The sequence below is a fragment of the Gymnoscopelus braueri genome (genome assembly GCF_963280865.1).
Source record: "Gymnoscopelus braueri genome assembly, chromosome: 4".
Taxonomy (NCBI): domain Eukaryota; kingdom Metazoa; phylum Chordata; class Actinopteri; order Myctophiformes; family Myctophidae; genus Gymnoscopelus; species Gymnoscopelus braueri.
In genome coordinates, this window is record NC_137605.1 from 52,132,645 (window position 1) to 52,160,409 (window position 27,765).

Consider the following 27,765-nt stretch of genomic DNA (forward strand, 5'->3'; position numbering starts at 1 on the left):
ATGGACAATGTCCCAAATATTATAAATTGTTTCTATGCTTAACTATTTCTGATATCAACAGTTGGAGGACAGTACCAGTGAAGTGATCGATTTGGAGGGCGACTATACAGAGATGGAGCACGTGCAGGAGGACAACAAACAAGTAGACGATGGTTGTGAGGTATTTGTCTCTTTTCTTTATACTTCTGGTAAACTTCAGTTAAATTAAAATGTTAACTTGAATGTTGATTTTTTTTTCTTATGTACTTGACGCTTGCTTTATATCTACCTTATTACAGGTGTGCCCAATTTGTCAGGAAAGACAGCCACGTTCCATCATTCAATTCCATGCCAGCCTGTGTGTTGACAGGTAGGCATATTAACACAACACAAGACTTAATTGACCCACTAAGACTAGACGTTGTTATACCTTTAAAACCGGCACTGTAGACTGGGTCAAACTTTAACTCCATGTAGCGCTGCTGTCATATTGTACTTGTCTCTAGCTCTTGATTGAAAAGTGTCCCATCCAAACAATTAAAATGTCTATCGTTTACTACAGAGAAGAACGTAATGCAGCTGATTCCACAACTCAACGGGGAGTGAATGGACTATTGGTGCCCTCTTCATCAACCAGCACGTATGGTTTTCCATCACAAGCCAGCACCGTTCCAGGTCCAATGGCCAGCCGGCCAGGTCAGACTTCAAGGCACAGCTTCCCAGGCCCTTCGCCACGTCCGTCTTACACAGACTCTCTCCCAGGGACTTCAAAGGATACCTTCCCGGACAACGGGCCAGGTCCGTCTACAAGGCACAGCTTCTCAGGTCCTTCGCCACGTCCGTTTTACACAGATTCCCTCCCGGGGACTTCAATGCATACCTTCCTGGACTACGGGCCAGGCCAGTCGTCTTCAAGGGACAGCTTCCCAGGTCCATCAAGACCAGCTTCATCTTCACAGGATCTCTCTCTTTTGGCACCAGGGCAAGATGACGAGAGACCAGGATCTCCACTGAATGGTGATAATCCTTTATCAAATAATCCAGGATCCTTGAGCTGTTAATTATGAAATTGAGTTGCCTTATTGGATTTTGCCCTGTAAAGGAGATTAGATAACTTATTGGTTTATAACCCATGTCATACTGTGTTAAAGACAACATAATGGCTGAAAAGGGTTAAAGAGACTGCACTATGTAGTACTGAATTGTGTAGTTTGACCATTTAGACAGTTTTCAGCACTGGGTGGAGCTAAAACATGGCTTGATGACGTACTGGGGGGGGGGGGGGGGGTTTGAATGTAGCATGGTCTCTAACACACAAGCTGAAAGCAAGTGCTCAAATCATCCGCCCCTCTCCATATAATTGTTGTTGTTGTTTTCATTACCTTTGGCGCATACATGCCCGAAATGTACAGATAGTTTGCCATCGCTGTTAAATTCTGAAAAGTTATCTGAGCAGCTGCCCCTATCTGTAATTATACTAATAACTAATGTATCAGGCGGGAGCCCTAATCTTGTGCCTATGCAAGACTGTGGCTTATTATATAGTCTTGCTTGCATAACAGTACTGCTGTTAATTTTTCATAGCTTGGAGAACTGCAGTGGACCCTCAGATGGCATGCGACCTGTTCAGTACGGGACTCCTTCATGAACATGAAAATGGCAAAGCGCTGCATCTCACTATCGATGTAACGGAAGACCAAGACGAGCAAGATGCCACAGTGATCTGTTTTTACAAGGCGGAGGGAAAAGTGTGGGCTTCGCCGCTTAAGTGCAGACTACAAGGTGTGGTATCATATTTAATAATGAAGTGTTGTAAATTGTACATAATAGACCCTTTAGTCCTGGGTTTCTGGAAAGTGGCATATCATTTTCCTGTTCCACTTAAGTTCACATGTCAGCAGATTTTGAACCTGAAACGCATATGGATATTGTTTCCAGTTTGTATCTGTTACTGTGCCAAATGAAGCTATCTGTAACAGCAAATGGGTATGCCACCTTTTGGAAAGCCAGGACTACTTAAGTTGTGAACTAGGGTTTAATTTATCTTTTTAAAACATCGGAACAGGTGATAAAGCCATTGGAACTGGAGTGAGGCGTTATGTCCTGTCGTCTGTCATGCACAAGGTCAAGAATGGCTTCCATTTTGATGTTGGTAAGTGACATGGCAAGACATTTTTTTTCTGGCCCACTGTCCCTGCACAAAATTATTTTCTCATTATATTTTTTGTGTGTTTTAGGCTGCGCAGAAGTGACACTAATGTTTAATGGCGAGAAAGATCACCTGGTTCCATCTGCAGCACCTGGCCTCATTGACAGTGAGCTGTTCATCATGGTCGGGAGAATGATCGGCCACAGCTTCCTTCACGGAGGCCCGACATTTACAGGACTGAGCCCTGGAATTGTACACCTCCTGGCTGGAGGGCAAACGGACACCGCAGCAGCTCTACTGACATTACAAGATTGTCCTGACCTCGAGTACAGGGAAACAATACAGCCGGTGAATAGAGCTACTTTTCTAGCTGTTTCTTTGTTTCAACATGAATTATGTAATATAGTATGTTGAGTACTTGTGCCCTGAAAACATTTCTTTGTCTCTCACAGTTGGAGAAAGACTTTGCTGACATCACAGAAGAGGAAATGGCTCAAATCAGAAGTCTATGCCAGGTCTGGGACTGTGATTTGCCCACTCCCAAAAACAAGGACTACGTTTTCCAGAAGCTTCTCGTGTATGCTGTAAGAAAAGTTACTAAGAAGTCCATATACCTGCTTGTTGCTCTCACAGGTCTTTACACACCTGGAGTCAAACTACTCCTGTAGTTGATGATTATTGATACTGATGCCTTTAATGTTGAGGTGAAAATGGTCCTTCTGAATAGTTAAATTTGTATTTAGTGTAGAGCTTTTCAAGACACAAACTGTAAATGTGCTGGAGCAACAAGTTATACTATGGACTTTTCTTTTGCCCTTGTAACTTCCATTGACCTGTAGCTGTGCTGAAAGGGATGTGCATAACCATTTGTAACTAGTCTAAATACATTTTCTTTACATTTAAACAGGTCCTGACTCGTGCAAGGAATCAGGTGAAACAGTTGCGAAAAGGATTGAAGGACACAGGAATCTGGCCACTGATTCACTCCAGAGCAGACATTTTGCCACTCCTGTTTCCAAGAGAGGCTGAGAGCCAGCTAGATCCACAGGTATTCATCGCCATTTAAAAAAAATGTAATCGAGTATTTGATAACCTCTCAGGATACTAGCAATTGTGTAAATGTAGTATGTGACAAGCCGATTTCCTTTTTTTTAATTAAATATGGTCAAAAAGAATAAAGTCAACAGACTTGGTCATGCACCAAAGCTTAAAGATTTCTTGGTTCCTACACCATCATTGGATGTGACGTTTCGAGCCTACCAACTCTTCATCAGACAGCACAATGGCCATCATGAGCATTGTGCTTCATAATTGATTATAGATGTTTTCATGGGTACCATCTGAGTCGCTGGTCAGCTCACTCGGCACATGTACGTGCTTGTTTGTGTACTTCATTGTCTGATGAAGAGCCGGTAGGCTTGAAACGTTAATCCAATGATGGTGTAAACTGTAAAGGAACCCACATCTTAAACTTTGGAGCATGACCCAGTGTGCAGACTTAATTCTCAGTCCACACCTGTTTTTTAGTGAGTGGATGTGTGTGCTTTATTGTGTTGTGTTTAAATCCGTTAGATAGAAGTTGGTTGCTTAAACTCAGCTCAGTGTTTTAATTGCTGCCCCTGCAATATTAAACCTATTACAGATTTGTGAGCTAAAGTAACTTTTTTTGTGACAGTTAAAATATGAATGATGGCATGATATTGATGACGCATATTTTTGGCAGATCATCATAAGCAGAATACGCTGGCCTACTGCAAGAGAATCTGGAGAGGACGATGATGATGACTATGAAGACCTGACACTGCCAGCTGAAGTAGTTTGCCGCATCACAGGCTATTTCCGCCAATTTCTGGAGGAAGGTGTGTACTTCGTTTATGATTCGGTTTTCCACTGTCATAAAATTCTTGGTAATATTTTGAATGTATAAAAAGAGGGGGAATAAATAAGATAAGAGTATGTGTAGTATCATAAACTGAAGGACTAGAATATGCATTGTAGGTACACGTTTATGTGCATGACACCAGCTTTTTGCCCCCTACCAGCATCCACAGACACTTTGCGGGACCTGTTGAAGTTCTGGACAGGCTGGGAGGTGACCCCTCCACAGCTCAAGCTGGAGATCGTCCGTGCCTCACATCCTACCTCGTCCACCTGTTTTGAGAAGTTACGGTTACCAAGTCACTACAAAACCGCAGCAGAACTGGAGGAAGATCTGTTGATGTGCCTGAGGTCAGTTGACTCTGGTTTTGGGCTGGTGTGACCATTTTTGGTTTTTCACTGCGTTGCACTCTTTTTTTTTTTGACACTACGTTGCACTTTTCTTTTGTGGCACTACGTTGCACTTTTCTTTTTTGGCACTACGTTTGCAGTCATTGCACTTTAAGGTCACTGCATTATTCTATTTTGGTTCGGTTTTGGAATGCTATTAGTTTGTCAAGTGTTAACTGAAGTGCACATTGCTCTTATTTGCAACATTTTATTTTGTCTGTATATATAACATTTATACGTTCTGACTGAATTCACTGTTGCCACATCCTACCTCCGCCACCTGTTTTGAGAAGTTAAGGTTTCCAAGTCACTACAAAACAGCCACGGGCCCCCATCCAAAAATGTGTTGTTCCAGGGACCCCCAGAAGCAAAGATTTGAGTTAAAAATGTTCGCTTTAAAAGAATATAAATATATTAATTTGCACACATTATCTAAAATTTTTAAAAATAGCAGATCTACAAGCTCATAGCGTGGCACAGAGTGCCGCGCTATGAGCTTGTAGATCTGCTATTTTTGAATAGCCAAAGTGTAAAATAATGCTTTTAACTCAAATCAAAAAAGGACACGGATGCGTTCCAAGTGTTATGGGTGAAATGAAGTGCACGTTGCTCTTATTTGTTACATTTTATTTTTTCTGCACTTGTTTTTCATTTATTCTGAATTCACTGTTCTCGCAACATGTACATGTCTAATAAAATGTTTACATATGCACATGTATCTGATGTTTCTTATTGTAGGTCCTTCAAACATTTACTCCAGGTGTGATGCTAGGTCTTAAAGCTCACCCTCGACTGTCCTATGCCAGTAGTATTTCTTTATTGGAGAGTTGGGCTCAGCTACTACTCAGTCGTTAAGTGTGAAGACATGAATGAACAGTTCTTGAGATATAGACAGACATGCTGAGTTTCCAAGAATGTATAGGGGTGTTTGTGAGGGAGAACTGCAGAAAATGAAAAACGTTACATCTGACTTTTTAAAGAATTGAAAGGCTCTGGAGGGATTTATGGATGGCGGTGACCTGGCTGTTCCATGACATTCTGCACACCTTGGAGGAAGAAAACCAGCTAGACATCAGCAACGGTCTCCATCTGTGGTGCTGCCATTACATCTTCGTGCCATGTCTTCAGAACCACCTGAACACATTCAGAGATGGCTGGGATAATCATCCACTGAGAACGGAGAGGAATCGCACGCCTAACCAGCTGTGGGATATAGGCCAAATCCAGTATCCACTCAACGATCCTGAGGTAAAATGTGGATAATATAGAGGACAGTTGATCATGTTAAATTCCTTTTTAGACATGGTCAGCACTTGTGGTCTTTGAAAACTATGGTATTTTCACCCTGTACAGGGTCCCCACGGTCATGAAATTCCTGGAAATATTTTGAAATTGAAAAAAAAATTATCCAGTACTGGAAAAGTTTGGGAATTGATCAAAGGTCCTGGAATTTATCAAGGGTCCTGGAAAAATATTTGGCTATGCATTGTTTTTGGCTATTGATTTTGTTAATACAAAACATTTTCATAAACATGTATAACATTACACGAAATATGTAACATAAGTAGTTTTTCGCCGAACGGGCTGTGTGATGGCATATATTATTTAAATAAAATAAGTCATAATGAGTCTTCCAGGATGGAAGACTCATTATGGATGCCATAATGAGTCTTCCAGTGAGCTATGCCCTAATTTTGCACGAAATTTTGAATGAAATTGTACTATTCTATATTCTATGCTTTATTTTTGCTACACTGCCTATCTTTGGGCATTCTACATAGGAGTAAGAGACACATTATTGCGCTGAATGATTGTTATATAGGCCTGGAAATTGGGCTAAATATTCTGGAAAAGTTTTGGAAAAGTTTTGGAAATTCATTGCTAAAAATGTGTGGGGACCCTGACATTAACATCTATTTCACATTATTTCCCCTGTGGTACTATGTTTTGTAATGATTTCTATGAAATCGTCTTGGTAATTACCGTAAAACATAGCATTACGAGAGCCTGATGTCATATTGATTCAAAGACACACCTCAGCACACCTGCAAGCAGTTCACAGCTTGCTCTCTCCCGCGATGCGCGCATGCTCATGTTTACGCAAAGACGTTTTCATTCATCTTAATTCTTTTTAAAAACCACCAGTATCTGGCCAAACGCCGGGTAAAAAATGAAAAAAGTCGCCAGAAGATTTGAGGGAAAGTGAAAGGCAGTATGAGAAAAGTTTCAACCACAATTGGCTTGATGAGATTGCAAATGAGGTATTTTATTAAATCTGCAGATCAATGCTAACATGAAGATAATTAAGTTGAATAAAAGATAACGTAGCCTATACTCGCTATGGTTATGCTCGAAAACGTCGATCTACAAGCTCACAATGCACGCACATTTTCCCTTAATGTCTACCCCTATGCTCTCTCTACCTTGGGCTTGCATCCTTGAATTGAAGCCAGCATCTGGAATTATAATCAAAGCATCAGGAGAAGTTTCGGAAATTATCCAGTACACCGACCAAACCATCGTTCACAAAGTAATGACTTTGCCCACAACATGAAAATACATTTTTGGGTGGCCTTAACTCCGTCACTGCCAGACTAATTTCTGGCGCTGTTTGCCCACTGACAACGTTTTTTTTTTACCATACGGTACAGTGCGCGTGCACTGTACCGTGCCGTACCTTGCGCGTGAAAAAAATTACTGGCCACACGCCGTCCTACTCAGTGTGGCCTCCACGACACCACTGGTAACAACTAATTTAAAACGATATACATATTTTGAGTCAGTTTGTGAAATGGATGCATAGGCTATTATTAATGTATATCCTATCAACGCATTGTGTGCTAACACAGACTCGCTGAGTAAGTTGAAAGCAGGTGGCAGCAGTGCAGCTGTGTGTGTGTGTGTGTGTGTTTTGCAGGGAGAGAGGAGAAAAGGAGTAGAGAACGAGTGAGTGAAATTATGTTATGAAGTAAGTTTTGTAACCTTAGAAATTATCTTTTTGACAACAGCTGAGTTCATTACAGAACTTTAGCATGCGCTTTTTATTTGGAGAAGCGGCCTATATTGCTCGCTCGTTGAAGGAAAATTTACACGATAAAACAAAAATTTGAAACTAGATATCGTCCTGTAGCCTACTTGTCCATGACGTAAATTATTCCCTTGAGCGACATGCACTGTATGCAAAGAGGGGAAATGAGCTGCGTCGCTCTGGGACGGTAATGTTGAGTGGAGTCGGGCACAGCAGAGTCGTTAACTTAACTACTGTCAATCACCTTCTATTGTTTTTCTAAGTAGGCTATCTGATGAGACAAGCTGCTGGTGCAAGAGGCAGCAGCAGTAGGGACAGTGATGGAGAGGAATGGATGGCATACAGCAGATACACAATACAATTTATTATAGAAAAACATCGACATTCCACAACCCTTTAATGGTTGTGGACTGTGTTTTCTTTTGTTCCCCAAAACATCTTACACGCCGGCTTGGACGCCTTCGCGTGCTGCATCTGGCCTGTGGGCTGTCAGCTTGACACCCTTGCTTACCTAGGAGTCATAGCATGTCATCATGTTATAACAACACCTTGTCTTCCTCATCAGGCCTTCCGTTGTCTAGTGGACAGAGTGGGGTTGGGATCTCTGGTTCCAGTGGAGTTCTTTGGAAACAAGTCTTTTGAATTCCTCCCCGACAACAAATCCGTCCAGAGGTTTGAGGTGTGTACATACAATTAATTAAATCCATCACAACTGCAACGTTCATCTCGGTACCCCATTTTGTTAAACTGTGGTTTGTGTCTGTGTGTGCAGGTGGATAAAGACATCAGGCACACGTTGCTGTTGGAGCAGCCCACTATTCAGAATGCCATCTCCAAGTGGTGGAAGGATTTTGAGCTACAGGAGATCTTCAGGAAGGGTGAGCCAGGGTCTTTCTGTTAGGACATTATCACTGGAGTTGGAGTAAAGACTATGTCATGTCTCTGTTTGCAGTTAAGCTGTAAGTCCTCACTTCTACTCTACTGTGTCCGCGTTCTACGCCAGAGTTTAATCATTGCATTTCCTGCTTCACTTAGGTTCCTACACCATACAGGGCCGCAGGGTTCGGGTGTACCAGCCAGAAGAGTTTGAAGAGTGCTGGGCCCTTGGACTGGTATCCCAGCATGACCCTGTTTCACACATTATGGAGATCACCATGGACAAGGTAAACCATAAACAAATTCTGTTGTAACTTAATTTGCTTATAGTATGGATGCGTAAAGGGATTATTTATTGGTCTCACTTTTCTGTTAATAGGGAGATGAGAATCAGACGGTAGATCCTCGTGTGATACATGTAATGCTGGCAGAGAATGAGGTAAGTCTTAACGCATGGAAATCATTGTAGGATGTTGTAATTTGGGTCACAGTTTCCTTTTTCAGACTTTTTTTCTCATTTCTCCTCAGCTCGGCAAGAACGGTCGACGCAGGAAGGAGGGTGAAACCGCCAAGGGCGACAGTGGCCGCCGGCGTAGAACCACCTCCGAGGGTGAGGATGACGTGAACATGAAACGATTTAAAGGCGCAGGGGAGGCAGTGGCTGACGGACAAGGTTGTGGTGATTCCGCCAAAGCTTCAGTGGAGGGTTTGGTGTGGGGAGATGCAGGTGGAGGAGGAGCCAGAACCAACAGCGCCACCAAAAACGGCACCTCTCCAGAAGCAGTGTCCAGCCCCAGCACCACGACTTCACCCCAAATGGACCAATCAAACGCTCCCCCTCGCCACCATGCCTACATCAAGGAAAACGGCCGCGCGCTGCCCACGCAAGGGGCGGCGGACTCCACCACCCACATGACTCATACCCCCACCCCTCCTCCCCTGAAACCGGCCCCCTCTCCCTTCTCCAACGTGTCTTTCCCCTCACTAGGCCAGATGCCATGCCTGGTCCCTGGAGCACCCGGCCCCAAGGCCCCAGCTCCTCAGTCAGACAGAGAGGAGCCATCCCAGTCGTCATACCCTAAAACGGCTGCTCTTGTGTCCCCGGGCCCTGTGACCATTTCTTCATCTTCTCATGGTGGTGGTCCCAGTGTGGCGCTTTCAGCCCCACAGGGAATCGGCCCCAAAGCGTCAACTTGGGGGAACCCAACAGAGGTGAGCCGTGTAATGTCTGTCAACCATGGTACAGTGAATGTCTTTATATAGACTGGGCAAAACCTATTACAATTCGATAAAAGGGTGTACCAAACTTTTCTCAGTTGATTCTTATGTGTTTTTTCCTGTAGAATCCATTTCTGCCATGTACAGTCTATTCAGGACTGTGATTGGCCAGTGTCACATGACACATGTGCATAGCCCTATATAAGAAACCATAACTTTAAAAAAAACATATATTTTTTTTTTTAAAGTTATGGTTTCTTCCATCATAAAGAGTGTTTCAATAAATGTATTTATCTTTTGTACATGATTGGTTGACTCCATTCAGTATTGTGATTAGATAGCAAGACACCGCCCACTTCACACAGGGTGTGATTTTTGTATTATGCATAATTAATTAGCATATTCGCAAATATGACGCAAATTTGCATAAGAATCAACTGAGAAAAGTTTGGTAAACCCTTTTATCGAATTGTTATAGGGTTTTTCCTGTTATTTTCGCCCATGTGGCAAATTATTTGCCACATGGGCGAAAATGACAGGGAAAAGTTTGGTACACCCTTTTATCGAATTGTTATAGGGGTTTCCCTGTTATTTTCGCCCATGGGCGAAAATAACAGGGAAAAGTTTGGTACACCCTTTTATCGAATTGTTATAGGTTTTGCCCAGTCTAATAGTAGTTCTCACTTTCAGGACTACAATATCAAATATCCTCATTTTGCAAATATAAAAACAGTACAAAGTTATATACATCGTGGGTTAATAATGAATAGCCTGAAATTGTATTCTATTCGGTTACTTCAACTTTATAATGTATAAAGACAGTAAGATTCATGAATACATATTTAATCGTTACCTAAGAAATTGTATAGTTGGTTGGCAGGTATGCATTGTTGCATAAGTGCAGGTCGGGCAGGTGAAGTCTCTTAACACATTGGGTGCCAGAGGTTTATTAAAATATTATACGTTGAGTGCCTGCATTTCTTCCATCCACTTGCGTTATACGTTTCGTGCTGTAGAAGCCCAGACGCGGAAGTGCATGTAAACAAAGCGTGCGTGCGAGACGGCGGAGGTTCCCGACTAACGCCTGGAACAATAATATTTCTAACACGATCCTCCATTGCAGCGTGATCGCCGATCGAAAACGGCTCGTTTTCACCACATTAAAAAGAAATGGAGATATTAAGCTTTTAGTCAAGGAGATAACATTGAAAACGCCGACCGGAAGGATTTTTTACATGGAGCCAGATCCAGCCTCTTCTTCTCAGAAACTCCTTGGGTGATGTCAAAGTTTCGTTTTAGCGCCCCACGTGGCCCACATGTATGAAAATAGAATTGGGTCAAAAACGGTCCGGACCGTTTTCGGCACTTCTCGTTTGGATCCTCAAAAACGGTCCGGACCGTTTTTGGCATTCAATGTGTTAAGTGGTATAGTCTAGTGAGTTAAATTACTGCGATAGTAAACTGTTATGCTGAGGAGGCCTCATGTCTAATGTCTATTTTTATCAGACATGACCGTGTTATTGTAACTGATGTAATAATATATTGTTGCATTGTTTTGTGCTCCAGGGCTCTAAGACCACATCAAGTTTTGGTGCACCCCAGACCCTGCCTGGAGCTGCTCCTGTATTTGGAGAAGTCAGCTCCCAGGCCAATGGAGCCTCAGCCGCCGCCAAGGACTCCTCCAGACCCTTCGGCTTTGGCTTCGGAGGGGCCAAGAATGGGTCCAAAACACAGCAAGACCAGAACTTGTTTTTACAGTGCATGACCCAGAGCCCTGGTTCCAACCAGACTCCAGTTTCTGGTCAGTCACAATCCAAGGACACTAATTACTTCACAGCCGTGTCAGAGAGCCTGAGTAAAGCACCTCCAAGTCTGATCAAGCCTGCTGCTCCCACCGATGGGCTGAAGAAGTCTGCCATGGCCCCGACATCAGCGGGGCTCTTTGGGTCGGCACAAGCCTCCAAAGTGCCTGAGGCCCATCCGACTGGAAATGGAGTGCTCAACAAGCCTTTTGGAGGAGACAAAACATCGTCATTCGCAGGCATGAGTGGGGCTGGAGCGATGAGAGGTACTGGTCTGAACATGGGTACCATGGTTCCCGCAACTACAGCCCAAGCCTCTGCTAAAAGGAGTGGCAGTAACTGTTCCAAGTCTGCAGACAGCCACCAGAACCTGTTCCTGCAGGGCTCCAAAGAGCCCTCTAACCCTTTCCTGACATATGGAGACAAGACGCCACACACTTCCTTTGCTGGCCTTTCTGGGTCCGAGGCAGAGAATCTGGGCCCTGGCTTGGACAGTAAGCCAAACCTGTTTACTATGGCAGAGCCGCCTAAAGGTATGCTTTCTTCCCCCTTTGCTGCTCTCTCAGCAGCGACTTCCACTAGTTCCTCTTCTTCTCCAGGCCCTGCTTTCTCTCAGAGGTCACAGAGTGAAGGACCCAAACCTGAGGAGGAAGAAGAGGAGCAGAGCCCCACCTCCACCTCCGCCATCCCTGTGTTTGGAAGTGGAGGTGGAATTGAAGAGGCACCTGTGTCCTTTGACCAGAACCAGGAAAGGGGCCAGGCGTCCAAGCGTGACTCTGACTCCAGCACAAACAGCGACCTCTCAGACCTGAGTGACAATGACGAGAGCACAGACAGAGGCCAGGTTCCAGGAGGAACATCAGGCCTTGCCAAGGACGGTGCCGCGCTTCAGAAACCTAAGATCTCTGCGGCTGCAAAGAGCCGCCCACGCAACAAACCCTTCAAAGGTAAGCTTTGAACAGTATTGGCAAGCCCATAATCGTATAATGTATGTTCATAAGTGCTCAGGGTGTTCCACAATATAAATAGGTCCTTCATAAAAGCTAAAGGGTTTATCACACATGAAATGTGCAGCCAGTCATAACGAACATGTACAACATGTATTATACTGATCTTTGTGTAGCTTTTATGAAAGGCCTCTATTAACTTTAAATAAGACTTTTAGGCAGATACAGTAGCCTATAGCAATCACCAAATAATGTCAAACAACCCCATCTCCATTGTGTTGGTCATTGTTCTGTTGGAGTAAACCTCAAGTAAAATAGCCGCTTGATTTTGGACAGAAACGTACTACATTTCTTATGAAGGCTTTGTCAATGTGTTGTCCTTACAGTGGGCCAGTCAGTGTTAAAAGACCTGTCTAAGGTCCGTCGCCTGAAGCAGTCGGGTGAGTCGTTCCTCCAGGATGGCTCCTGCATCAACGTCGCTCCTCACCTGCACAAGTGCCGGGAGTGCCGTCTGGAGCGTTACCGCAAATACCGGGATGATGACACAGATGATGACGACGATCCTAATGTGGCCTGTCGCTTCTTCCACTTCCGCAAGTATGTACCTGAACACCAGCGCACTACTGTCTGTCACATCACGTCTTCATTGAGTTCTTGTCATTCCATCACCTTGAGCCAAAATAACTCGCAACAATCATAACACCGTCCTCCAAACTGTAACTTACTAGTAATGTATTTAACCGTTGTCTTCGCTGTCTAGGCTGGCGTTCACTCGTAAAGGTGTGCTGCGCGTGGAGGGCTTCCTGAGTCCCCAGCAGAGCGATGCCATGGGGCTGTGGCTACCCGCTCCGGCCATCCAGGAGGGCCTGGACCTGGACACCTCCAAGTACATTCTCGCCAACGTGGGAGATCAGTTCTGTCAGCTGGTCATGTCTGAGAAGGAAGCCATGATGATGGTGGAGCCCCACCGTAAGTAACAAGAGAAATTCCAGTTAGCCACATTAACCCAGGCATCCCTATCTGAGCATGACATTACAGCCAAAAATATTCCCAATTTTGCAAAATAAAAAAATCTATCTTCTGAAAATAGCCAATGTACGAGCTCTCAATGCGTCACATTTTGAAATTGTTTCAAAATGCTCGCTTATAATGACATGCCCAAAGTACTAGGGATGCCAGGTTAAAAGTGATTAACCATTACATGGTCCATTTATGCTACTGTGTTTTTAGAATGGAAAAATCGATTAGTTCGCACCCATAATTGTTGTTAACTGTTGCACCCATAGAGTTCTAATATATCTAGAGAACGTCCGGCCCGTCTCCACTCCAATGTTGGAGCCAATAGAGCATGCGCAGTAGCATCCTAAATGTGGAAGTCTTGCAATACCAGATTTCTGTGGCTTCAACAATCCTCTGTGGTTCCTGGGGGCTTGGATGCACCCCTACGCTGTACCGTCTAGTTTGTAATGGTGTCTTGTCTTCTGGCCTGTCCTGCAGAGAAAGTAGCATGGAAACGGGCGGTGCGGGGCATCAGGGAGATGTGTGACGTGTGTGAGACCACCCTGTTCAACATCCACTGGGTGTGTCGCAAGTGTGGCTTTGGAGTTTGTCTGGACTGCTATCGACTCCGCAGGAACAGACCCCGGGAAGGTGAGGCTTACTTAGATGTTTTGGCTTCATTTACAATATTATATTGGTCCATATAATTTTATTTTATTTTTATTATCTTGATGTGTGTGTCTGAAACGTCCAGTATGTACTGTAAATATGTTCTTTCCCTCAGATGTAGATGAGGTTCCAGAGGATGAGGTCTTCTCTTGGCTGAAGTGTGCCAAAGGTCAGCCTCATGAACCACAGAACCTCATGCCTACACAGATCATACCAGGAGCAGGTAAGACCTCTAACTTTATATGCGCGCACACACACACACACACACACACATACAAATCTGACATGTACATCAAAATACTTCGAATGCGAAATCCTTCTTCCTCATGCCTAATTCAGACTCCATAGTACAACGGTGCTGCTTGCTGAAAAGAACAAATTCAACGCATTGTCAGTTTGTGGATCTGTTCTTTTTGCCAAGTGACACCTTCGTGCGATGGCTTATCAATTAAGCTTAATGTTTAGCTTTTGTAGTCTGTGTCCTTCCTGTTGTATTGACTGAAAGTGCCCCCACCCTCTTGTTTAGCTCTCTACAACATTGGGGACATGGTCCATTCAGCCAGGGGCAAGTGGGGTATTAAGGCCAACTGTCCCTGCACCAGTCGACAGACAAAGCCTCTAGTGCGCCCCAGCGCCCCCAATGGGATTTCGCAGGTATTGCAAAGCCGTTCTATCATTACCTGTACTATGAAATGCATTTGACTGTCAGGCTCTAATTTCTTCTTGATCAACGCCTTGTTATCTTATTACTGTGTCAGCAGTCCACAGGGAGTAACAGTGTTGGCGTCAGTGCTGCGACCTCGAGTATTGGCTCTACCAGCAAACCAGAGGGAGAGACGCCAGTGGTTAAAACAGAAGCCACAGCATCAGACGGAGGGAGTGCGGGCGGGGAGACTGTGGGGAGTACCAGTGCCTCAACATGTAGTACCAGTGCTCCCACTAACCTCACTCAGACCTCTGCCAAGGAGTCTCGCTCTTCTACGGGAGAGGGCGGCACTGCCCTGCATTGGCTGGCAGACTTGGCCACACAAAAAGCCAAGGATGACACTAAAGGTACTTTAGAAATTCCCAGTCAGTTTAACCACTTTCAGCCTGGCATCCCTAGAAGATGTTTTTCCACAATAAAAAACGAAACAAAAAGAAAGTTAGCTTGTAGATCAGCTATTTTATGCTATTTCCATATTTACTGTATAATAATGTAATTAACAGGTTTTGAGTTGCACTCTAATTATTTTCTTCCAGAAACCGGGTCTTTCCGCTCCATGATGGGCAGAGACTCTCGGCCACCCTTTGGCTTGGACTCGCTCATATCCAAGCCTTCTTCTGCCAGCCCTAAGCTCTTCAACAGCTTGTTACTTGGGTCCAGTACAGCCCAGCCTAAGCCTGAGGGATCCAGTCTCCGGGACCTGCTCAACTCCGGTCCTGGCCGACTCACCCAGGGCCCTGGAGACAGCGGGGTGCCTTTCCCTTCCGTATTTACCTCAGCAGGGGTAAGCATGCCTAAAAAGCATTGTGACTAGTGGGATGGGGATCGAAACCCGGCCTGTTCTAAATTTCTGAGCTTATCAATACTCGTATCGAAACTAGGGGGTCCTAACGTGACGTCATGTGCTGAGAGCTATTTGAATTCATTTGCATTGCCTGGCCACCTCTGTTAAAAAATGGAAGAGGTATTTAATTACCTCACATGCGTGTTTGCTCCATTTCATCTGGTGAAAGCACTAGGGTTTTTTTTTTTAATACTGTGTAGAGTAGAGTTTTGCGTGCCAAAACGACATCTACTTATATCCAGGGTCCCTACGGTCATGACATTTCTGGAAATATTTTGAAATTATAAAAAACCTTTCCAGTCCTGGAAAAGGTTTGGAATTCATCAAGGGTCCTGGAATATCCTGGAAAAATATTTGGCTATGCATTGTTTTTGGCTATTGATTTTGTTTATAAAAAACGTTTTCCAAAACATGTATATAACACAAAATATGTAAAAATGTTCTCCGAACGGGCTGCGTGATTGCAGCCTAATGTATACCGGACGTGACAAAAAAGAACAGATCTACAAGCTTACAACATGCTGCAGAGTGTTGTGTAGTTAGTTAGTAAATTTTGTACGAAATTTGGAATGGAATTATACCATTCTATGCTTTATTTTTGCTACACTGCCTGTCTTTAGGCATTGCACATAGGAGTAAGAGACTCCTTTATTGCGCTGAATGATTGTTATTTAGGCCTGGAAATTTGGTTAAATATTCTGGAAAAGTTTTGGAGAAGTTTTGGAAAATCATTGGTAAAAATGTGTGGGAACCCTGCCTGTATACATTGTAATTATCAAGTGAGTCACCAGTGATTGAGTCCAGGCACCTTTTTGACACCACGTGCCATGTTTTCATTTTCTAGAGTCTGTGTGCCATACCAAAAATAAGTTATGACACCAAATCTAAAATATGTCCAGCAGATTATGATTTACCAGATACAAATAATTTTAAGATACATTTTCTTTCACCTCATTGCAATGTGAGATCTTAGAGCAATAACTACACCTATCTCCTAGACTCTGACCCCAGGTACATTTTTCATACTTGGACACATCACGCTTGACTCTGATTAACCGTCACATTCCAATGGTGGCATGTGCTATGTTGTCACTATGACCTCAGCTACAACGACCTGGGATGACCAATACTTCCACAAGCACTACTATAACTATGATTGCTACAAGCACCAGGAGTCCTTTATAACCGCCAAGCAACACCGTAGAATGACACTGTTTTTAATATTATGCTTTTATTGCAGTTGTGTCACTGCTATTGCAATACTTTTACACATAAAAGGAAGAAAATAAAAACTATAGTAAACTAATTCTTATTCATTTCTTGTTCTCAAACTATTTGCAGGAAACCGACCTGGATGACATGGACTGGGAGGACACTGGCCATCCAAATGAGCCTGATTTTTGGAGTTGTTCCCCCTCACTCAACAACTGGGAATGCTCCAGGCTGCAATAAATCCCCTCCAATACTCCGTCATGGAGAATAAAATTGTCTTCAACTCAACTTGTCTGTACTTTACTGTATGATGTAAGATATTGGTACAACATGTGCACAATTGATACCGCAAAAGTACCATTACATTCACTCTGCTTTATAAAGTAAAAAAGTGTGTCCATGGGAATGTGTATTTTTGACGGCCAGGACCTGTAGGAGGCTGTACTGGGTGCTGATTTTCCCATTCTGACTGAATTTCCAGATGTAGTCTAGCAGGGAACTGACTGGATTTCCAGACACATTGCCTATGTGAACCCTGTCAAATTAATATATGCGGCATACTAAATATGTGTTAATATTGCCCTTCTATTTATGACCCCCCCCATTTCTATTTATGCTTACTTTGTTTTATTGATTTTTCTGCACATTACTTTAAAATTCAGTCATATTCGGTTCATGATATGTGCCTTAGGGGGAAAGGGGAAAACAAAGTACAGGCCTTCGCATTGAAGGAAACACCCCATTTCTATTTGTTGAAATTGTATGAATGCAGTTATTAACGCAACTAATTTCTCCATCCAGCAGGTGGCGATGTAGGCACGTCATTTGGCTTTAGCCAAGGTAAGCTTTGTAACCTGGAAATTCCTGTTACTAGCGCCACGTTCTAAAGTAACAAACGCTCGTCTCAAAATCGTCTTCAAAATTTGTACCTACAGCTCACACAATGGCAGTAAGTTAAGATTTAAATATTTTAAGTAATCAATATTACACATCACCTTTTTCACCGAACGTAATATGTAAGCATTTTACTCTTGTGAACAAAACATGTTTAAAGTTAATCCCACTCTAACCATGCCAGAGTGAACCACTTTTTTCCCCGTTCGATTAAGCGTTTAAAAGTAAAATGAATTAAGGATTCAGCAATAGACGAACAGTAAACTAGAATTTCTGGCACCAATAAATTGTTACATGCGAATTCAGGTATAACTCAGCTAACCATAAGCCGTTTACAGTTTTTAGCAGACCACTTTGTTTTCAAAGATTTTAATATCAAGGCCTTAAAATAGATTCATATAGCCTGTTGATATACGGAATGGGGCCACATCTGAAATGATTCCCTCCAGAAGGGAAGACATGTATGTTAGATGAACTGACAAACGATTTAGCTGGGGACCAGATCCACTTTATCAATACTGTGCTAAGCTACATGCTAGTCAACTAACAACAATAGCAGATCTACAAGCTTGTAGAGAAATCTATTTTTTAATAGCCAAGTATACTAGCTGGGGACCCCCTGGTACCCCGCCACGGACCCCTGGGGGTCCCCGGAGCCCAATTTGAGAACCAATGTGCTAAAGAGCCAGGCTCGCTAGCCACTATTAACAAATATGATAAAATATGTAGTTAGTAGTGTTCAATGTGAACTGCCCTTAGCAAGCATAACTAGACTTGTGTCAACTTGTTGTGCCAATTAATGCAACCCTTTTTCAAATATTAATTCAAAAAGTCTCTCAGAGATGAAATGATAATTGCACGATAATGGCAATTTTAACTATAATGTATTTAATTTCTGTTCTTGTATTTCAGTCTTTCAATCTTGAAATGAATGAACCTGAGGAACCTCCAATAGAGGCTGAGAGCCAGCTAGATACACAGGTATTCATCGCCATTTAAAAAAAATGCAATCGAGTATTTGTTAACAGTATACTCAGCAATTGTGTAAATGTAGTATGTGACAAGCAGATTTCCTTTTTGCTAGTAAATGTGGTCAAAAAGAAAGTCTACAGACTTGGTCATGCACCAAAGCTTAAAGATTTCTTGGTTCCTCTACACCATCATTGGATGTGACGTTTCGAGCCTACCAACTCTTCATCAGACAGCACAATGGCCATCATGAGCATTGTGCTTCATAATTGATTATAGATATTTTCATGGGTACCATCTGAGTCGCTGGTCAGCTCACTCGGTACATACGTGCTTGTTTGTGTACTTCATTGTCTGATGAAGAGCCGGTAGGCTTGAAACGTTAATCCAATGATGGTGTAAACTGTAAAGGAACCCACATCTTAAACTTTGGAGCTTGACCCAGTGTGCAGACTTAATTCTCAGTCCACACCTGTTTTTTAGTGAGTGGATGTGTGTGCTTTATTGTGTTGTGTTTAAATCCGTTAGAAGTTGGTTGCTTAAACTCAGATCAGTGTTTTAATTGCTGCCCCTGCAATATTAAACCTATTACAGATTTGTGAGATAAAGTGACTTTTTTTGTGACATTAAAAATATGAATGTTGGCATGATATTGATGACGCATATTTTTGGCAGATCATCATTCGCAGTATATGCTGGCCTACTGCAAGAGAATCTGGAGAGGACGATGATGAGGCCGATGATGATGACCTGCCAGCTGAAGTAGTTTGCCGCATCACAGGCTATTTCCGCCAATTTCTGGAGGAAGGTGTGTACTTCGTTTATGATTCGGTTTTCCACTGTCATAAAATTCTTGGTAATATTTTAAATGTATAAAAAGAGAGGGGGAATAAATAAGATAAGAGTATGTGTAGTATCATAAACTGAAGGACTAAAATATGCATTGAAGGTACACGTTTATGTGCATGACACCAGCTTTTGTCCCCACCAGCATCCACAGACACTTTGCGGGACCTGTTGAAGTTCTGGACAGGCTGGGAGGTGACCCCTCCACAGCTCAGACTGGAGATCGTACATGCCTCATATCCTACCTCCTCCACCTGTTTTGACAAGTTAAGGTTACCAAGTCACTACAAAACAGCGGCAGAATTGGAGGAAGATCTGTTGATGTGCCTGAGGTCAGTTTGACTGTGGTTTTGGGCTGGTGTGACTTTTTTTTTTTTTTTGCATTACGTTTGCAGTTAAGGTCACTGCATTATTCTATTTTGGTTTGGTTTTGGAATGCTATTAGTTTGTCAAGTGTTAACTGAAGTGCACATTGCTCTTATTTGGAACATTTTATTTTGTCTGCACTTTCTTCATTCATATATATATAACATTTATACGTTCTGACTGAATTCACTGTTGCCACATCCTACCTCCGCCACCTGTTTTGAGAAGTTAAGGTTACCAAGTCACTACAAAACAGCCATGGGCCCCCATCCAAAAATGTGTTGTTCCAGGGACCCCCAGAAGCAAAGATTTGAGTTAAAAATGTTCGCTTTAAAAGAATATAAATATAATAATTTGCACATTATCTAACATTTTTTTAAATGGCAGATCTACAAGCTCATAGCGCGGCACTCGGTGCCACGCTATGGGCTTGTAGATCTGCTATTTTTGAATAGCCAAAGTGTAAAATAATGCTTTATAACTCAAATCAAAAAAGGACACGGATGCGTTCCAGGTGTTATGGGTGAAATGAAGGGCACGTTGCTCTGATTTGTTACATTTAATTTTTTCTGCACTTGTTTTTCATTTATTCTGAATTCACTGTTCTCGCAACATGTACATGTCTAATAAAACGTTTACATATGCACATGTATCTGATGTTTCTTATTGTAGGTACTTCAAACATTTACTCCAGGTGTGATGCTAGGTCTTAAAGCTCACCCTCGACTGTCCTATGCCAGTAGTATTTCTTTATTGGAGAGTTGGGCTCAGCTACTACTCAGTCGTTAAGTGTGAAGACATGAATGAACAGTTCTTGATAGACAGACATGCTGAGTTTCCAAGAATGTATAGGGGTGGGTGTGTTTGTGAGGGAGAACTGCAGAAAATGAAAAACGTTACATCTGACTTTTTAAAGAATTGAAAGGCTCTGGAGGGATTTATAGATGGAGGTGACCTGGCTGTTCCATGACATTCTGCACACCTTGGAGGAAGAACCAGCGAGACATCGGCAACAGTCTCCATCTGTTCTGCTGCCATTACATCTTCATGCTGTTCTTCAGAACCAGAGAGAGAGGTTCTACAAGCTTGGCTAATTAAATAGTATTGGAATTGGTCAAACTAGCCATAGATAGGTCTGGTACTAATAATAAATTCATTTTCAACTCAACTTGTCCTTACTTTAATGTAAGTAGGCTACTGTATGACGTAAGGGTTTACAACATTTATACAATTTATACCACAAAAATACTCTGCTTTATTAAGTAAACTGTGGTGCACAAAGTAAATATTACCTGAGATTCATACATTTCTCCCTGCTGTGTATGGTAATAGAGGCATGTGGTGTACTTGTTTTCTGATGCAGAACAAATTTACTTTTTTGCTTGGTTGATACAGATTCGTATGGAGTTGGAGTATATTAAGAACAACTTTTTAGAATCCGAATGAGATTTACAGTTACAAAATGGGTTTACAGGTATAATGAAATGCCTTAATACAATTGAAATAATTATTTTCTTAATTGTATTCATAGTTCACATTGCAAGTTGGTGTCATTTGACCATTTAAAATACATTAAAATTTTAATGTAACCGAAACAAAACTAAAGAACTAGCATTCTTATGAATTAATAAGTGAATTAGCTTAATAATTATAGTGCATTTAGGCCTATAAGCCAGGGATTTAAGAACTGAACTGCTCATCCACTGCTTCGATTAAAAACCCCTAAGTGGTGGTCAGAATGATAACTAATTTATTCAAGCAGAGAAAAAAACTAAACAGTTATTGATTTAAGAAGGAAAGTCTTCTCAGCTGCTGTAGGCCTAATGATTTTAAAATTATTTAAAATTGGGGAAATTGCCCCATCTGCTGGATTGTGTCATAAATGCACCCGGAGGGAGGAGGAGGGGGGGTGGGGGTTACACACACGCGACATACTGTTTTTGCAAGCGACGTTCAGGTTCTACACATGACGCTAGCCTCACACTGGACAAAAATGCGTCACAAATGTCACGTGGCCACAAGCTCAAAAGAAGTGTCACAAGTGTAGAAATAGGATCCGCAACCGTGTAAATCAGATGCCGTGCTTACAGAGAAGTTATTTATGTTTGTGGATATGCACACATTCATTTGCAGGATCTACAAAACACAGGTGAACCACGGAAAACATGTGTGCATTTTTTGCCCGGTTACAAGATATAACGTTGATTTGCAAGGTATAAATTACAAAGTTGGAGAGGTAGGAATTGGACATTATTGCGCATATGTGAATTTAGCGCTTCAGTTGTAAAAAGTGAACGACAAATGTGAAATTATAACAACTCGCAATTACAGAGGTCAATTTTATATTTACAATTTTTTTTTTTTTTTTGCAAAGACCAGAAAACACTACCAAAACAGTAAAAACATTTGTGAATTAATTTTCCACTTACAAGCCATAACGTTGATTTGCAATGTATAAATTACAGAGTTGGAGAGGTAGGAATTGGACATTATTGCGCAAGTGTGAAATTCGTGGTCCACTTGTAAAAAGTGAACCACAAATGTAAAAAAAAACTCTCGTAATTACAGAGGTCAATTTTATATTTACAAATCTTTTTTTTTTTTGTGACCACACTACAAAATACTGTGAGGTGCCCGAATATACAAGTGAAAGATGGATAAATACGAGTGAACAATGGATAATATTTGTGATGTCACCCAATATACGAGTGACCAACAAAAATCTTTGCAGATAATAAAGTCCAATATTATCTTCCATACTTTGGGTCGACAGAGTTAAAGTCATACTAGAACAGACATACAGCAGATCAGAGTTTATTGTGCACCAGTACGCCCAATGTAGGACACCACAGACTTTGGACAAAGTAAGTAAGATAATATTTATTACATTGCACATTATTTTGTATTATATTGTACTTAATGCATAAACAATTTAACAAATCCTATACATACTTTTATTGTGTTGTTCCTTAAGATGTCTACATCTGGCAAGCCGGTCAGATCAAAGCGTGTGGGGTACGATGGAGGAGTCAGTGAGGAGAGGCAAGTGGAAGAAGGAGAGCAGGAGGTGAACATGGAGTCAGACAGTGTCACAGGCCGAGGTTCTGGCTCACAGGAGGCGACAGGAGATCAAGGTACATTAACACACTCGTAAGTGTGTTTTTCTCTCTACTCACATCATTACTACAGGAGCGTGTCACCCAATATTTAAAGTAGTAGTTACCAATGGTTACAAGGGACATGCCACATGTTGGATCAATGACAATCAATAGAAACACTATATGAACGTCAGAGCCTGTTCCGCCTAATGTTTTATTTCTCATTGCATGATGTGACATTTTTGAGAAAGTCACAATTGCACATTGTAAGATCATGACACGTTCAACTACATTATTGTATATATCACACATATGCAGTAATGGAAGATGAAGGGGTTTTGTGTCCATTGCACCAAATCACTTAACTGTAATAATATTCACTCTGTGTTCTGAAATGAAACATTGAACCTGATCTCTATTGTATTAATATCCTCCAGTTGTCCAGAGAGGCAACATCATTGAGAGAGCCATCGTCAGAGCGTTTGCGGCGTATCTGATGCTCATGTTTACTATACATGTTGTGAGAACCATAGGCATAGCCATGCACAGTGAGTATCAGGTGGTCAAATGTCAAATTCATGCGTTTCATAAAAAATGTATTAGACTTGTGTCTCGCACAAGAATCCTAACATGCTTGTAACGCGTCCTGTCTCCATGTCTATAATATACTTATAATGCATTGTAATCTGCTTATAACACTTTATTACTATAGTTATAAGACTCACTAATACAGAAATATACAAATAAGAATAATCATTGTAACAACACATTGTAAAGCTTTTAAGAAGACTCATGATTTTTTTGTTGGCGAAGATCATGGTGTGTTATAATCTTCATACTTTATGATTTTATAATGTGTTATCATCACCGTTATAATGCATAATAGTGTCATTATACCATAAGTCATTATTAAGTGGTCATTGGCAGTACATATATATATATATATATATATATATATATATATATATATATATATATATATATATATGGTGTTTATCATCACCCCTTTGTCCTTTGCAGACATTTCGGTAAACAACCAGCTACAAAGTGACTACAAGAACCTGACCCTGGATATGAACCTGTTGCAGACCAGATATGAAAACATGACCCTGGAGAGAGACCAGCTGCAAATTGAAATAAACCAGCATAAAGCAGGTGAGAGAGGTTACCGCAAGGAATATTTATGTATATGTGTGTAGTCTTTTCTCACAATCAAATATATGTTGTGTAGTAGACCTAATACCACATCATTCAACTAACATGACATCCTTGCATTGTAGGTTTTGTATTTGACTACTACTATTATTTGTATTTTTATTAATTTTATTAATATTATTAATATTATTATTATCATTATTATTATTATTATTATTATTATTATTATTAAATACTCCACAGCGAAAATGTATCAGTAAAAGTTCTGTTTGATGTTTAGCGTGTCCCAGTCAATGGAAGAAGTTTGGAGACAGTTGTTATTACACCTGTCTATCTACTACTGCATGGAAAACTTGGGAGGACAGCAGACAATGGTGCCTGAATGCAGGAGCAGATCTGCTGGTCATTAACAGTGAAGAAGAAAAGGTTAGTAGTGTATCAACAGTGTGTGTGTGTGTGTGTGTGTGCGTGTGCGTGTGCGTGTGCGTGTGCGTGTGCGTGTGCGTGTGTGTGTGCGTGTGCGTGTGCGTGTGCGTGTGCGTGTGTGTGTATGTGTGTGTATGTATGTGTAATTTTACGTACTGTATGTGTATGTGCCCAGATGTTCACCCAAGTGGAAAACAGTGACACTCCTAGTGTGTGTTTTCTACTTGGGTGGTTATTTTTCCGCAGCTGAGCATCAACCATTCAAAAAGCATACAGAGGAAGCGCACCTGCTCTATATTCTGAAGCATGTGATATTGTTCCGTGATTATAATGAAAACTGAATGTACTGGATAAAATTAATTATGGTTTAATCGTGTGCAAATGATCAGGAATTCATCGGAGGATTAGACAGTTTTTCAGGAATGTCTTGGATTGGACTGAAAAGGATTGAGGGCACGAGGGCGTTTATATGGATGGATGGGACACCTCTTACAACAGGGTGAGAAATGTCTTTATTGAATACTTTATTAACAGTTTTCAAATTGTACAATGGTGCAATTATACAATTATGCTAAAAGCTTTAAGGATAATGCAAAAATCCCTAAGGGCTTGTTTCCATTGTGGTCCTATGTATTCAATTCATCAAGACGTTTAACCCATTATGACCTTAGGCCGATTCTACAAATGCCCTCTAAATCAGTAGTTCACACACTTTCAAGATTTTTCAAAAATGTTCAAAAATAGCAGATGTACAAGCTTGCAATTCGGTACGAAGTGACGTGGTGTGAGCACATCAATAAATTCGAAAATTACACGATTTAATGGGTTAAAGACATACAATAATTTTAGAAGTGTATCTATCATAGCTCTATCAACGTTACTGTATGTGAATGACTGATATATGATGTTGTTTATTCTGCAGGTACTTGGGCAGTAGAGAGCTGAATGCCGATGAAACCTGGGACTGTGTATATTACTGGCATGGCCCAGCAGACTGGTTTAATACAGTATGTTCGAATGAGAGACCCTGGATATGTGAGAAATGATTTTTTTCCTGCACTTGCTGACAGACAAATCCCATGTCAAAATATACAGCTGTGTGGATGCAATTTAAATAAAAATAAGACTTATAATTATTAATTATTTGAGTTTCATTGATTTGAGTCATATTTGTTTTATTTACACACTGTTGTGGAGGTTTTAAACACAAGAATGTTACTACCTACAATGTTGCCACAGATGTATTGTACTTGCATGGAAAAAGCTATTACTAACCCTACTCTGTAAGTAAGGATGTTGAATAAATTCTGTATCTCAAAGTTTATGGACTTAGATGTTGTTGTGTAACTTTCTTGGTACTCTCAATATGATCCAGTATAATGATACATTAAGTGTTACTTACATTTACAGTACTATGAACATCAAGTAATGTTACAACATATTAATGAGACAAACAGCACTAATGTTTTTACTGTATGCAATAGAACAAACAAAAGGAAGTGGGGAGATATTTTTAAAAGCATCCTCTTTGCTGTGTTACTGACCTCATGTTTTCATTATTTGTGATATTAGTCACCATCATACACCATCATTGTTATCTACAATACAACAGTGTCTCTACTATTAGATACATTTTTGATAACTCTGCTTAGATAGTAGTTTCAGACAAATAACAATGTTTATAATTAAAAAAAATAACTATAAATCACATGGCTTATTTCAGACATGTCCAGGGGGCCAATAGCGGCACGAGGGTAGACTTGATATGGCCTGCTAGCCTGCATGGCTCCAGCACCTGAATCACTAGCCACGGCCATGAAAAAAAATGTTCTGGTGAATAATGGAGTGAAACTAAATGAAAATTCAGGCTCAGTGTCAGGCTAATAGACTGCAGCTTCCTTCCTAAAATGTATTATATATGGCCCGCCAGTATATTCATGTGAAATCAGTTTCAACATTCAGAGTGTTTTGAAATTAATCTGGGCAGATAGGCTATTTCTCATTAGAATTAGTAAGGATTCCTAGCTGCTTGTTCTGTTGTTTCATTCTCAAGATTTGAAAGAAAAGCTGTTTTTATTTAATTTTATATTATTTGCACCTGGTTCCATTTTGATACATGAGTTCGTTTTTTTGTTTAGTTCACACCTTCTTTTTACAATCTATGGTTCACACACAAGTGACTTACATTTGGTTACACTGCCCAAAAAAGATTATTGATATTACACTGTAGTTCAATAAAATTGCTGTAATGTGATGCATTTTCATGTGACTTTGTTATGGTCCAAAGACACAGTATGACAGGAGATGCAGTCGACCCTATGGCATTTTCATATTTTCAAATATGGCCCCCTTCAAAGAAAGTTTATACACCCCTGGCTTAGATAATCTGTGGTGTAAAGCTAGTTTAAATGAGACAGATGGCCATATTGAAATGTCACAGCCCTGTACTGTAAGTACCTTATGTCAAAATAACACAAAAACACACACAATTGAGAGCTTATTTCCATTGTGGTCCTTTGAGTGTAAACGTGTGATAAATGAGTGCCATGTGTCTGGGGGGAGGGGGTAGCAGAGACATACTGAAAGATTAAACCATTAATAAATGCATTAATACAATTTCAATGTACTAACTAGACAACAAAAATAGCTCTTTATGGAGGACTTACCTTACAAAAGTATGCACTGTATAGTAACTAAAATTATACAAGTCTGTAATTCAATCATTTTGACCCAATACCCAATATTTTTAAGAAGTAACATGAGAGTCTTTTGTTCATATTTTGTGTCAAATGGATGCTATGACACCTGTTGTTGCAACTTAATTATTACTACAATTTTTGTTATTTTTTTTGCTTTTTGCTTACTTACTTTAAATAATGCATGTTTCCAAACGTATTACCTACACCAGCAAAAAAAAATCCCTGTATACCCATACCATAGCATACCTTTTAAATACCGAATGAAAGAGCTGGAGGCAGATTCTATGAAACTAAATGTTTTAGTTGCTAGGTTATTGCAATGTTTGTGCTTTAGAAATTGTGTTTTAATTTTGTTTATTTAATTTGATTTGTTATTAGTTTTATTTTGTTGCTTTAGTTTTAATTCACACTGCTGCCTGTTGTCATGCAGGGCTCCCTTAGAAAATAGATGTTTAATCTCAATGGGAATTTATTGCTGGTTGAATTATAATAAAACGTCTTTACTTCCTGTGAAATACAAAACATGTCCATTATTTCACTGTTACTTCTGCAAAGCTGTAAGGCCACACAGTATAGACTGAGTTTATTTATATGCATGAAGTAATGAACCAAAGG

At 41.0% G+C, this 27,765-nt stretch overlaps 2 protein-coding genes across 2 annotated transcripts; both read left to right on the top strand.

The window, feature by feature from the left end:
- Nucleotides 1-5,404: 5,404 nt before the first annotated feature.
- LOC308083645 (lysine-specific demethylase 3B-like) lies at nucleotides 5,405-20,472 on the top strand (the record flags this gene model as incomplete). The annotated part of the gene is made up of 18 exons (XM_080425962.1): nucleotides 5,405-5,644; nucleotides 7,918-8,103; nucleotides 8,197-8,302; nucleotides 8,460-8,587; nucleotides 8,680-8,739; nucleotides 8,829-9,512; nucleotides 11,085-12,267; nucleotides 12,654-12,864; nucleotides 13,028-13,236; nucleotides 13,765-13,917; nucleotides 14,051-14,158; nucleotides 14,462-14,589; nucleotides 14,694-14,988; nucleotides 15,178-15,425; nucleotides 18,504-18,572; nucleotides 19,236-19,368; nucleotides 19,552-19,738; nucleotides 20,445-20,472. 18 exons carry the CDS (start codon nucleotides 5,405-5,407, stop codon nucleotides 20,470-20,472), a joined length of 4,356 nt encoding a protein of 1,451 aa, XP_080282088.1.
- Nucleotides 20,473-22,537: 2,065 nt separating this feature from the next.
- On the top strand, nucleotides 22,538-25,773 carry LOC308083770 (CD209 antigen-like protein C). The gene is made up of 7 exons (XM_080426108.1): nucleotides 22,538-22,636; nucleotides 22,747-22,906; nucleotides 23,308-23,418; nucleotides 23,891-24,025; nucleotides 24,306-24,451; nucleotides 24,841-24,950; nucleotides 25,374-25,773. Exons 2-7 carry the CDS (start codon nucleotides 22,747-22,749, stop codon nucleotides 25,495-25,497), a joined length of 786 nt encoding a protein of 261 aa, XP_080282234.1. The 5' UTR covers nucleotides 22,538-22,636; the 3' UTR covers nucleotides 25,498-25,773.
- The last annotated feature ends 1,992 nt before the right edge of the window (nucleotides 25,774-27,765 follow it).

Bases quoted from the DNA above. Each gene is read 5' to 3' on its own strand.
- LOC308083770 (XM_080426108.1), top strand. From the start codon at position 22,747: ATGTCTACATCTGGCAAGCCGGTCAGATCAAAGCGTGTGGGGTACGAT. The intron at 24,026-24,305 runs GTGAGAGAGGTT...TTTGATGTTTAG, and splicing joins AATAAACCAGCATAAAGCAG to CGTGTCCCAGTCAATGGAAG. The intron at 24,452-24,840 runs GTTAGTAGTGTA...GCAAATGATCAG, and splicing joins TTAACAGTGAAGAAGAAAAG to GAATTCATCGGAGGATTAGA.